At 33.4% G+C, this 14,056-nt stretch overlaps 1 protein-coding gene across 3 annotated transcripts in view; it reads right to left on the bottom strand.

Annotated features, from left to right (window-relative positions):
• LOC309495396 (polymeric immunoglobulin receptor-like) overlaps positions 1 to 14,056 on the bottom strand; it is a 32,417-nt gene that overhangs the window by 6,806 nt on the left and 11,555 nt on the right. The window contains exons 8-10 of one of the 3 annotated variants that reach the window (XM_082165142.1): positions 13,302 to 13,355; positions 13,172 to 13,219; positions 12,937 to 13,032 (exon numbers count right to left, since the gene is read on the bottom strand). In XM_082165142.1, coding sequence (XP_082021268.1) covers positions 12,937 to 13,032; positions 13,172 to 13,219; positions 13,302 to 13,355 — 198 coding nt within the window. The remainder of the gene's footprint in view (positions 1 to 12,936; positions 13,033 to 13,171; positions 13,220 to 13,301; positions 13,356 to 14,056) is intronic. The other 2 variants (XM_082165143.1, XM_082165144.1) reach the window with 2 other exon arrangements.

Genomic DNA, 14,056 nt, shown 5'->3' with positions numbered 1-14,056 from the left:
ATCAACGTCCTGCAGTTAGTCTAGCTCCACCCTTTAGTACCATACCACTGTGCTGGTACCCCAACGGAAGGGTACCCAAAAAGTGTTAAGGTTCGGCTTTTTGGTACCATTCACAACTTTTGACAGTGGAAACGGAAATAAATGCATACCGTACCGTACCGTACCGCTCAGTGAAAACAAGCCATTAGAGATTAGAGTCGAATCTTCCCTAACAATTTTTAAGTCTCTTTTAAAAAGGTATTTGTTTTCTCTGGCGTATTGATTTTTTTTTTTTTTAAATGTATATATTATATTATATTTTTGTGTATTAGAGTGTGTATATTTAGGATACGTATTTAGTTGTCTTGTACAGCACTTTGGCCAGTCTTGTGGCTGTTTTAAATGTACTTTATAAATTAATTAAACTTGAAACCACTGATTGTAATAATACATCAAAATTCTTACTGTCAGTTAACCGGTTAGTCATAGTATTCTCAATGTATTTTAACACTGGCACTTTAGTTGAACCATCTGAATATTTTAAATGCAACAATCAACATAAAATTGAGTTTTGACCTTTGTGTATTTTTTTTACAGTGTATTTTTTAGGGCAATAAACCCAGACAGCAACATAGTGTTGGCCCAGATCCGGCCCACATCCGGGCTGTGTGGATTCCAGATGTGGGCCAGATCCAGGCCGATACTATGTAGCTGTCTGAGACTGGTGTTTTAGTGTTATTATGAACATCGCCATCACATTCAGAGATACTGCTAAATGTAAAAGCAATCAAACGTGTCATTCTTTATTATCAAACAGTGGACAAAATAAGTAAATTTGTGTAATGAAATGAATATAACATGTGCATGCATACTGCTGCTGCTTATCTTTAGCATGTACACTAACTTGTGTGGAAATGGGCATGGAATGGTGAAAAAATGCTGACCTAAAAATTGTTACACTTAATTTAAGTGATATTACTTAACATTAATGAACCAACATACAATAAAACTACCAAAACACATCATTCATGTCTCAAATTAAGGCATTCTTTCAGAACTCTAGTGAAGGTTTCAGCCAACAAACATAAATTAAATATACAAAACAAAAAACACACAAACAACAGGCAGCAATATGCACTATTTTCTGCTGTTCAGAATTCAATGCAGTTTATGTTACATGGTTCATGTTTACATTAATGTACAAACCTTTTGTATAGATGGTGATGAAAATGAAAGACTAAGACTTGTGTATGTGTTTAGCTACATCTTATTTTTTCTGATTTAAAAAAAATAATATTTCAGAATAATATATATCAATGTGGTATACGGTAGAAATATTACACATTTCAGTCTAGCTTAGGTTTTTAAATTAAATAACACAGTCTTGGAAATAATATGTAAGCATGTGCAAATAAGCCTGTATAGTAAATCAAGTTCTGTTGGTCTTTGTGTTTAAGTGAGAAATTAATTCATTTAAATTGAAAGATCTCAATGTTTATAAGATCTTTCAATTATGTTTAACAGTTTTGAGTGTATAAAAGAGTGTATAAAAATGGGCTCTGAGTTTTGGCAGTGGTTGTGTCTAAGTGAAATATGTAGTTTGGAAGATGTAGTCACTGAATGCATTAATACAACATTGAATGACACAGACATTTGCAACACTTCTACAGTAATACCGTAGTAAAATATATTCAGAATCTAAAAAATTAAATACTATCAAAACAATTAGATGTAGCTGAACACATACAGGTATTAATCTTTCAGTTTCATCACCATCTATAAAAAGGGGAAACTTGGGGGAAAATGTGTACTGTACTGTAAACAATGACCATGTAACATATAATGTTGTGAATTCTGAACAACAGAAAACAGCAGAAATATTTTATAATGCTTCCTGTTATTTGTGTTTTTTTATTTAACGTGTGTTTTTTGGGGGTAAAACCTTTTCTAGTGTTCTGGAAGAATGAGTTGATCTGACACATGAATGAAGTTTCAGTGCATTTTGAATGTGAAATGAACTGCTGTCAAGCTGTAAGTTGGTTTGGAGAAGATATCATGGTCTTTTAACCTGACATCATTTAAGACATCATTTAAGACTGTGGTATAAATGATTGAATGATTTAACCATAACTCATTACTATCCTTGATTTCTAAAATAGGTATTTTTCATGTGTATGTAGACTAGGGTGTGTGATATTGAGTTGTTGCACTTCCCCCCCACACACAATTTACATATCAATGCAGGAAGGCCTTAAAGGCCAGTGTTTTTCTTAGGTGAGAGCCAACAACCCCCAGAGTCATGTTACCAATATCTGTGCAACTTCTCAAATACACTAGAATAAACTAGAGAAAACGCTGGGATTTACCCTGCCAAATTAAATTAAATTACAGGTTTTTACAATCACTAGGACACATTTCTCAATATTTAGGTACATTTTCAAAACTCTTCACTCAGTTCTCCTAACCAACTTACAGCTTGACAGCAGTTAATTTCTCATTCAAAATGCACTGAAACTTCATGTCTCAGATCAACTCATTCTTCCAGAACACTAGAATAGATTTAACAACAAACACACTTTGTCACTCATAAAACAAAAAAAAAAAACACAAACAACAGGAGCATTACACAATGTTTTCTTTTGTAAAATGCTTTCATAAAACAAGAATGACACTATCTACTGTTTATAATTCACTGCAGTTGATGTTACATGATCCTTTTTGATTACAGCCCAGTTATCATCTATGATAATATTGAGCAGGTGGATACCTATAAGTATCTAGGTGTGGTCATTGATCGTTCATTTACTTGGAAAGCCCACATTGATTATCTTTGTTCAAAATTCCGGCAACGATTGTATTTTTTAAGAAGACTTAGGCTGTTTGGTGTAAATCAGAGAATTATGCAATTATTTCATTATGCCGTTTTAGGTAGTCTTTTAAATTATTGGATGCACACTTCATATGGCAATCTTTTGGTCCAATTAAAATCACAGCTTGTACGTCTTGTGAAAACTGCAATGTTAAGTTATGGGTGTAAGAGAGTACTCATCACTTCAATCAATTTACGAATCGTGGATTTTAAAAAAAAATGCACAGACAATAGTGAGTGATTCAAGCCATGTTTTATTTCCAATGTATCAGCTTCTGCCATCATGGAGACGGTATAGAGTCCCACTGAGTAAGAGTAACCGTTACAAAAAAATCATTTATTCCTGTATCTATTAATATGTTAAATAGCAAGATGTAGTAATGCCGTTTTTTTAAAACTCTTTTTGGTTTGTGTGTGTATGTATATGTTGTGTACTAATGCAGCTTTGAGTCCAAGACAAATTTCCTGAAAAAGGGCAATAAAGTAAAGTATACTAACAAACTAACTTTTTAACATTACTGTACTAAAATATTCCTAAGTTTCCCCTTTTGTATAGATGGTGATGAAACTGAAAGACTAACACTTACATCTAATTATTTTGATTATATTATATTTTAGAATCAGAATATCTATTTCAATGTGATTGAAATTACTTGTTATTTTTAACAGTTTAACAGTACTATTATTATTAACAGTTTTAAAAAGAGTATGTAAACATGTGCAAATTAGCCTGTATAGAACATAAAGTTCTGTTGGTGTTTGTGTTTAAGAATAATGAATGTAAATGGAACAAAATGCATTCAATGACATCTTTCAAAGCAGTGATCCACAGTTTAGCTCACATAGACGGATGGTGTGATCACTGTGTGAAGAGAGTTTTGAAAAAGTGACTTTAGAATTGGGAAACTTACATTTTATTTGTGTTTGGAATAATCATTAATTTAGTTTCATTGCGAACATAGTGCTAAACAAGTAAACAAGATTTTATATTTAAATATTATATTATAATATATAATACTGATTTCAGAAAATCCCTGGGAGTGTGAATGAACAGAAATCAAACAATCGCGGGACAAATTATCAGTGTATTTTCCGGAATCTCTGTGTGAACGGGGCTTATGTGAGCCAAACTGTGGATCATTTATTATTGCTTTGGCAAATTTTTTTATTTATTTCTCACTTAACACAAACACCAACAGACATTTATGTTCTATACATGCCAATTTGCAGATGTTTTAAATTCTGAATCTAAAAAAAACAAAAACAAAAAAATTATATTTAACTAAACACCTATACAAGTGTTAATCTCAGTTTCATATTTTTGTACAGTATTGTAAACGTGGATAATGTAACATTAACTGCAGTGAACAGTAGATAGTGTAATTCTTGTTTTATTTATTTTTTAAATACATTTTTACAAAAGAAAACTTTACAAAATAAATTTGGCAGGGTAAATCCCAGCGTTTTCTCTAGTTTATTCTAGTGTATTTGAGAAGTTGCACAGATATTGGTAACAGGACTCTGGGGGTTGTTGGCTCTCACCTAAGAAAAACACTGGCCTTTAAGGCCTTCCTGCATTGATATGTAAATTGTGTGTGGGGGGGAAGTGCAACAACTCAATATCACACACCCTAGTCTACATACACATGAAAAATACCTATTTTAGAAATCAAGGATAGTAATGAGTTATGGTTAAATCATTCAATCATTTATACCACAGTCTTAAATGATGTCTTAAATGATGTCAGGTTAAAAGACCATGATATCTTCTCCAAACCAACTTACAGCTTGACAGCAGTTCATTTCACATTCAAAATGCACTGAAACTTCATTCATGTGTCAGATCAACTCATTCTTCCAGAACACTAGAAAAGGTTTTACCCCCAAAAAACACACGTTAAATAAAAAAACACAAATAACAGGAAGCATTATAAAATATTTCTGCTGTTTTCTGTTGTTCAGAATTCACAACATTATATGTTACATGGTCATTGTTTACAGTACAGTACACATTTTCCCCCAAGTTTCCCCTTTTTATAGATGGTGATGAAACTGAAAGATTAATACCTGTATGTGTTCAGCTACATCTAATTGTTTTGATAGTATTTAATTTTTTAGATTCTGAATATATTTTACTACGGTATTACTGTAGAAGTGTTGCAAATGTCTGTGTCATTCAATGTTGTATTAATGCATTCAGTGACTACATCTTCCAAACTACATATTTCACTTAGACACAACCACTGCCAAAACTCAGAGCCCATTTTTATACACTCTTTTATACACTCAAAACTGTTAAACATAATTGAAAGATCTTATAAACATTGAGATCTTTCAATTTAAATGAATTAATTTCTCACTTAAACACAAAGACCAACAGAACTTGATTTACTATACAGGCTTATTTGCACATGCTTACATATTATTTCCAAGACTGTGTTATTTAATTTAAAAACCTAAGCTAGACTGAAATGTGTAATATTTCTACCGTATACCACATTGATATATATTATTCTGAAATATTATTTTTTTAAATCAGAAAAAATAAGATGTAGCTAAACACATACACAAGTCTTAGTCTTTCATTTTCATCACCATCTATACAAAAGGTTTGTACATTAATGTAAACATGAACCATGTAACATAAACTGCATTGAATTCTGAACAGCAGAAAATAGTGCATATTGCTGCCTGTTGTTTGTGTGTTTTTTGTTTTGTATATTTAATTTATGTTTGTTGGCTGAAACCTTCACTAGAGTTCTGAAAGAATGCCTTAATTTGAGACATGAATGATGTGTTTTGGTAGTTTTATTGTATGTTGGTTCATTAATGTTAAGTAATATCACTTAAATTAAGTGTAACAATTTTTAGGTCAGCATTTTTTCACCATTCCATGCCCATTTCCACACAAGTTAGTGTACATGCTAAAGATAAGCAGCAGCAGTATGCATGCACATGTTATATTCATTTCATTACACAAATTTACTTATTTTGTCCACTGTTTGATAATAAAGAATGACACGTTTGATTGCTTTTACATTTAGCAGTATCTCTGAATGTGATGGCGATGTTCATAATAACACTAAAACACCAGTCTCAGACAGCTACATAGTATCGGCCTGGATCTGGCCCACATCTGGAATCCACACAGCCCGGATGTGGGCCGGATCTGGGCCAACACTATGTTGCTGTCTGGGTTTATTGCCCTAAAAAATACACTGTAAAAAAAATACACAAAGGTCAAAACTCAATTTTATGTTGATTGTTGCATTTAAAATATTCAGATGGTTCAACTAAAGTGCCAGTGTTAAAATACATTGAGAATACTATGACTAACCGGTTAACTGACAGTAAGAATTTTGATGTATTATTACAATCAGTGGTTTCAAGTTTAATTAATTTATAAAGTACATTTAAAACAGCCACAAGACTGGCCAAAGTGCTGTACAAGACAACTAAATACGTATCCTAAATATACACACTCTAATACACAAAAATATAATATAATATATACATTTAAAAAAAAAAAAATCAATACGCCAGAGAAAACAAATACCTTTTTAAAAGAGACTTAAAAATTGTTAGGGAAGATTCGACTCTAATCTCTAATGGCTTGTTTTCACTGAGCGGTACGGTACGGTACGGTATGCATTTATTTCCGTTTCCACTGTCAAAAGTTGTGAATGGTACCAAAAAGCCGAACCTTAACACTTTTTGGGTACCCTTCCGTTGGGGTACCAGCACAGTGGTATGGTACTAAAGGGTGGAGCTAGACTAACTGCAGGACGTTGATTGGTTGACAGAGAATCGTCACTTGCGCGTGCTACAAGGGGAATGACAACATAAGAAGCGCCATCTTTTAATTTACAGTTGACATATAATACTACTGTTACTGTGTCACGAAATGTAAATTTAAGAGTTTTTCAGGCGAGAATGTAGTTGTTTAAAGCTCAAATCTGTGGTTTATTTATAAAGATTTATGAAAATTTGATCCAGGTTGTGAGATCCAGGCAATCACCATTTGTGTGGCTATAATGTTTAAGATTTCTTTAAATGAAAACGAAAAGAGGCAGTGTGGTGTTTTATAACATATTTTGTTTTATTGTTGCCTAAAATGTACATACAGAGATAACCGGAGTAGCAGAGCGAGCTGACTGACGCTTTGAAGAACGTGCTGTTCCATTAGCAGAATTACCGGACTCGCGTCCTCGGGAGTCATTCTCCTGAGCTGGACTTGGCAAGTCCAAACTGTGCGTACTTGCTATTGAGAAACGCCTAATGTTTCTGCTGATATGGGTGCTTGCAGCATTTTGGTTCTGCTAGACATTAGCGCTGCTTTTGACACTATATGTCATATCATCCTCCTTGACAGGTTGCGTGTTTTGTTAGGCACCTCTGGCATCTCTTTGCAGTATATTTATTTGGGGAAGAACAAATCGGAGGCAACATTAGTACAGCAGGGCGTCCCGCAGGGGTCAGTACTAGGACCTACTTTGTTCTGCATCTATATGTTGCCGCTTGGTGACATTATTAGAAAGTACGGTACGGGGTTTTTCCTTGTTATGCTGATGACATGCAGATCTATGTTAGCTCACTCCCTGATCCAAATCTCGCAATTACAGCTCTTACCGTATGTCTGGAAGAAATAAAGGTATGGATGCATGACAACTATCTTAAGCTTAACAAATCAAAAATGGAACTGTTACTTTTTGGTATGCTGACAGATTTGCACAAACATAACTGTCTAAGTCTGTTTTCTGATTCTGAATTATTGTCTCCAGCATCACAAGTGCGAAATCTAGGTGTTATCTTTGATCCGCATTTGTCATTTGATGCCCATATCAAAATGGTTTCAAAATCTGCATTTTTCCATCTTAAAAATATTGCCAGAATTCAAACTTATTTATCCCTGTCAGATGCAGAAAGGCTTATTCATGCATTTAATACATTCATATGATAGCACTTTATTGCGTGTAATTCACCTTATTCCGCCCCGCCCACTTTTAATACTTTGCGCTTCCGCAATTTGTCATCCGACTTCCGCTAAACTGACACGGCACATCCGGGTGTAAATCGTAAAGTACACCACAACATTCCGATCGCTTTACATTGTGTTCGTAACACTGTTGGTTAAATTGTTCTATCCTCTTAATCCAATTGTTATGGCAGCCCCTAACTGACCATATAATACTTGACATATTTTACCGTTAGAACAATAGAATTACGTCTAGAAACTAGCGTCCTTTCAGACGGAAGTTGAGGTCCCTCTCAGCCCAAAGTAAGATGACAAAACGAACGTAATGGCGTCACCCTCGTGGAAAATAAGGTGAATACACATGTCATGCACCCTACAACACTAATCCTAACCAAACATATAATACATATTACATATTACACACCATTACTAAACCTACCCTAAACCCACCCATGCGTATCATATGCACACAGAAACTCCTTTTCGCGTATAAATTGCACAATAAACACAATGTGTGCTATAGAGACACATTTAGTGTGACCGGGTTGGAATGACATACCAATTTCACAAATTCACGTTTATGTTGTTTACATGCAGATGGTAAAGGCATCGTTTTCAAAACCTTGCACTTTGAAACTCGTTTTCAAAAGCTTGCATTGTCAGGTGAAAATTGAAAATTATGTCCTGAAGTGTCCATTCTTTATTGCACTTTAGTTTTGTTAATTGTTCATTTATGTTGGCCTATTTATTATATATACAGTTATATATACACTTTTATTCTGGTTTACTGTGTTCACAGAAGCACTGCGGGTGCTTGATGTGTGAATCCTCATGTTCTGTTGTTTATGCTGCTATTTGCACATGTAAATCTACATTTTTTAGGTTTTTGAATTGGTCACAGACACCTATCTATTCTAAGTCCATTTAATTCTAATCTAACCTTCAAATCATGTCAGTTAACTGATGATGACTGGTTAACAACCATCAGCTTTCAGTCAGAAAACAAAATGTTAAATGAACATCCCTACTTCATATATTTCAACTGAACCAACTAAAAATGTTCAGTGCAGCAAGTCGACATAACATTTTGAGATTGACCTCCAAAATCTTTACAGTGTGTTTGTGATGGCAAGAAATGTACAAAGCAGCCAAACACGTATCGTTCTTTACCATCCAACTGGGGACGCGAAGTTCATTTTGATTAATAAAATCATTATTCACTGTATAAAGTATGCTTTACGCTATACTAAATATAGGTCACTATAGTGACCTGAAATCGTTACCTTAAAGAGCTATTTCTGTTTGATTAATCCTATAAACCCTAAAGGGACTGCATAACCAAGCATAGAAAGTAAAAAAATTATATTATGAATGATAAGAGGATATTCTCGCCTCTGCTTTTGAACTGTTGCTGCCGGACCGTCTGTATTTTTTACCCCGTTGTAGATTTAAATGGTCTTTCCTCAAGCAATTCAATTCAATTTAGTCTGTCTTTATTTTGTAACTATAGTTACAAAATAAAGACAGACTTAACTGTTCACACACACACACACACACACACAGTTCCATTGCAGGCTATTGCGAGTCCCCTCTTGTATAGGTAGAAATCGTTCAGAGATGATATTCCATCTTGGCATGTTTAAAATATTATTATTTTTTGCATATTTGAAGTTATATTATGAAAAAAGACCTTAAAAGAAAATTGTGTATTTCATTTTTGTTTCTTCAAAATGACCAGATGCAGCAAGTCAACTCAAAAGTTTTGAATTAGATCAAGAAAGGTCCACTGTTGGATGGTAACGAACGACATATGTTTGGTTGCATTTAAATTTAGCAATATTTCAAACACTGAATATCTCTGTACATCAACATCCTAGAAACAAAGGAAACAGAAAAATAAGGACATGTCTATTGATTTTTTTTAAGAGTAGAAATTATGTTTTAATTAATAGGCAGCCAATACTATCAGTCACATTATTAATATCTTAATAATATAATAATAATTACATTATAATTATGACATTGAGTTGCAGATCCCCTCTTGGCATGTTTTTTTTTTTATATATATAAAAAAATGCATATTTGAAGTTATATTAATAGAAATACAATATAATATATATGGTAACCCTTTATAATAACTGCATCCTATTAATCATTAGTTAAGCATTGGTAAACAGATAAATCATTATTCATAAAGCAGACATTAATAAGCAGTTTATAAATACACCTTTAAACGCTGTATTATTGAGTTAGAAGCATATCTATAATGTGTTTAATAATTGCATTTTCATACTTTATTAAATATTAATTATCAATTTATCATTTCTAAATGAAGTATAGCATTATTTACAAACCAGTTATTTAGGTGTTTACAGTGATTAATAAGATCACTTAGAAAGTGTGAGTAAATATAGTAGATTCAGGGAGTTATAAAGCATTTAGTAGTGGTCAGTTCACTATTTTGCGAGCTCATCTAAAGTGAGGACTAGTTATGCTTTGTAAATAATTTATAAAGGAGATTTAAAGACTCAGTTATCTTCTAAACAGAAAAAGGGAACAAACACACACAGTGATAGAGAACATAGAAATATTAACAGCCTTTAAATCTCCTTTATAAATGCTTTACAAGGCATAACTAGTCCTCACTTTAGATGAGCTCACAAAAACTCGTTTTCAAAAGCTTGCATTGTCAGGCCCCCAAAATGGCATTTTCGTTGAAATGAACGGCCAAAACGTTTTCAGTTTTCAGTTGAAAATGATGTCGTGTAAACAGACCCTAAAGCGTGTATTATTTATTGCACTTTAGTTTTGTTAATTGTTCATTTAAGTTGGCCTATTTATTATATATACAGTTATATATACACTTTTATTCTGGTTTACTGTGTTCACAGAAGCACTGCGGGTGCTTGATGTGTGAATCCTCATGTTCTGTTGTTTATGCTGCTATTTGCACATGTAAATCTACATTTTTTAGGTATTTGAATCGGTCACAGACTATTCTATTCTAAGTCCATTTAATTCTAATCTAACCTTCAAATCATGTCAGTTAACTAATGATGACTGGTTAACAACCATCAGCTTTCAGTCAGAAAACAAAATGTTAAATGAACATCCCTACTTCATATATTTCAACTGAACCAACTAAAAATGTTCAGTGCAGCAAGTCGACATAACATTTTGAGATTGACCTCCAAAATCTTTACAGTGTGTTTGTGATGGCAAGAAATGTACAAAGCAGCCAAACACGTATCGTTCTTTACCATCCAACTGGGGACGCGAAGTTCATTTTGATTAATAAAATCATTATTCACTGTATAAAGTATGCTTTACGCTATACTAAATATAGGTCACTATAGTGACCTGAAATCGTTACCTTAAAGAGCTATTTCTGTTTGATTAATCCTATAAACCCTAAAGGGACTGCATAACCAAGCATAGAAAGTATCTATGAAGAGAGAAAATAAGCGTTAAATAAGAAAAATAATGTTATGAATGATAAAAGGCGTAATATATAATATACTATATAATATACTATATATATATAGTTACATAATGAAGACAGACTTCACTGCCAGTTCACTTCACTGTTCACACACACACACACACACACACAGCTCCATTGCAGCCAAGTCCCCTCTTGTATAGATAGAGATCGTTCCGAGAGTCCCCTCTCGGCCAGTGTAGAGCGACATTGGTCTGTTAGTAATATAGATATGTATGTGTGTGTGCAATGACACATAACAATGGCAAGTAAATTGTTAGGGACTGCATAACCAAGCATAGAAAGTAAAAAAAATTATATTATGAATGATAAGAGGATATTCTCGCCTCTGCTTTTGAACTGTTGCTGCCGGACGGTCTGTATTTTTTACCCCATTGTAGATTTAAATGGTCTTTCCTCAAGCAATTCAATTTTTGATAACTGATGATGTTCGTCATTCTTTTCTTTTTTTTACTATGCATATTGTGATCTCTGATGCCTAGGCCTATAAATATATATTTTTTTTTTTTTTTTTTTTTTTGCATATTTGAAGTTATATTATGAAAAAAGACCTTAAAATAAAATTTTGTATTTCATTTTTGTTTCTTCAAAATGACCAGATGCAGCAAGTCACCTCAAAAGTTTTGAATTAGATCTTCAAGAAAGGTCCACTGTTGGATGGTAACGAACGACATATGTTTGGTTGCATTTAAATTGAGCAATAATTCAAACACTGACTTTCTCTGTACATCAACATCCTAGAAAAAAAAAGGAAACAGAAAAAAAATGGCATGTCTATTGATTTTATTAGAGTAGAAATTATGTTTTAATTAATAGGCCACAACAGAGAATGAATTTCTTAAAGCAATAACTTTGCTGTAATGTCCACAACATAACGCTTCTGATGTTTTATAGTGCTTTCATTGAAAGTGTGAAAATGAAAGAAAATGAAAAATATCAAATAATATTCTGTATTATTTATTGGTATGGAACTGCTACTGAGGTACAGACGAAATTATTAAGAAAAGTAGTAACAATAAATTGTTAGGGACTGCATAACCAAGCATAGAAAGTATCTATGAAGAGAGAGCGTTAAATAAGAAAAATAATATTATGAATGATAAGAGGATATTCTCGCCTCTGCTTTTGAACTGTTGCCGTCGGGCCGTCTGTATTTTTTACCCCGTTGTAGATTTAAATGGTCTTTCCTAAAAAAAATCATATTTTAAAATTTTTGATAACTGATGGGTTATATATACAGTATATATATATACACACACATATATATATATAGTTACATAATGAAGGCAGACTTCACTGCCAGTTCACTTCACTGTTCACACACACACAGCTCCATTGCAGGCTATCAAGTCCCCACTAGTATAGATAGAGATCGTTCAGAGTTTCAGGTCCCCACTTGGCATGTTTTTTTAAAAATAAAAAAATGCATATTTGAAGTTATATTATGAAAAAAGAGCTTAAAAGAAAATTTTGTATGTCATTTTTGTTTCTTCAAAATGACCAGAAACACTAGTCCCCTCTTGGCCAGTGTAGAGCGATAGTCCCCTGTTAGTAATATAGACGTGTATGTGTGTGTGTGTGTGTGTGTGTGTGTGTGTGTGTGTGTCTCACCATGTTTACAGCTGTATTTTATTTTGAGCAACATGAGCACTAAACACACAGCCAGCAGGATCAAACCCACAGAAACCACAACTATCACAGAGGAACCTGAAATCACACAAAGGGATTTTCACAGAGAAACAAGGTGAGAATGTTACGTTCAACTACATTCTTACACATGCTGTACATTAAATGCTTGTTTTATATCATGAGATAACTTTGAACTCAAAATGCGAAATGGATATACCAGACTTATCCTGGGATGTTTCTCTTTCAGGGTCAGGTGACGTTGTTTCTGAAAATACACAGCCATCTTTATCTTTATATCATAAGATCACTTTCAACTCAAACTGAGCAATGGATCTGTTGGATCTTACCAGACTTTTCTTTATCCTGAGATGTTTCACTTTCAAGGTCAGGTGACGTTGTTTCTGAAAATACACAATTATAAAGCGCCGATGGTCAAATTTATTAGAGAAACAAATCAGTCATTATTTACTCAGATCATCTGTGGAACACAAATGTGATTATCTGAAGAATATTTTATTTTCTGTCCATTGAAAGCAGACAGCAACTAGTCAAGCTCCCAAAAGGACAAAAAAAGCCATAAAAGTGCCCATGTGACTCTTTTCATGTCAAGTCACATTTATACATACAGTGCTATGCAAAAGTTTAGACACCCATGCTAAAGTTGACTAAAAAGAGGAATAAAAAATCATCTTTTGGAAATTGAACTTAATGCCTTAATTTAAAAAAAATAGGAAAAATCCAACCTTTAAATATCCCCACATCATCACGCCTTCACCATACCTAGAGATTGGCATGGAGTACTTTCCATAAGATCATCTCTCAATGCAAATCAAACTAGCTATTAGGCTAACTGAAATAAAACCATGCCAATCTCTAGGTATGGTGAAGGCTATGTGATGATGTGGGGCTATTTCAATTCCAAAGGCCAAGGGAACTAATGCATAGTATCCTGGATCCATGAAGTAACTGGCCTTTAAAAATAAAAATCTGCCTGCCTCTATGGGAATTTAACATAAGGGTGTCCAGACTTATGCACCCTGTATTTTAAGGAAGAACATTTATTTATTTACGATACATTATTCATTCACAAAGAAAATTGGTG

Source organism: Leuciscus leuciscus (assembly GCF_965113295.1).
Source record: "Leuciscus leuciscus genome assembly, chromosome: 3".
Lineage (NCBI taxonomy): Eukaryota > Metazoa > Chordata > Actinopteri > Cypriniformes > Leuciscidae > Leuciscus > Leuciscus leuciscus.
Note: the sequence above shows the minus strand (reverse complement) of the source record. Positions and strands in the feature narration are given on the sequence as shown.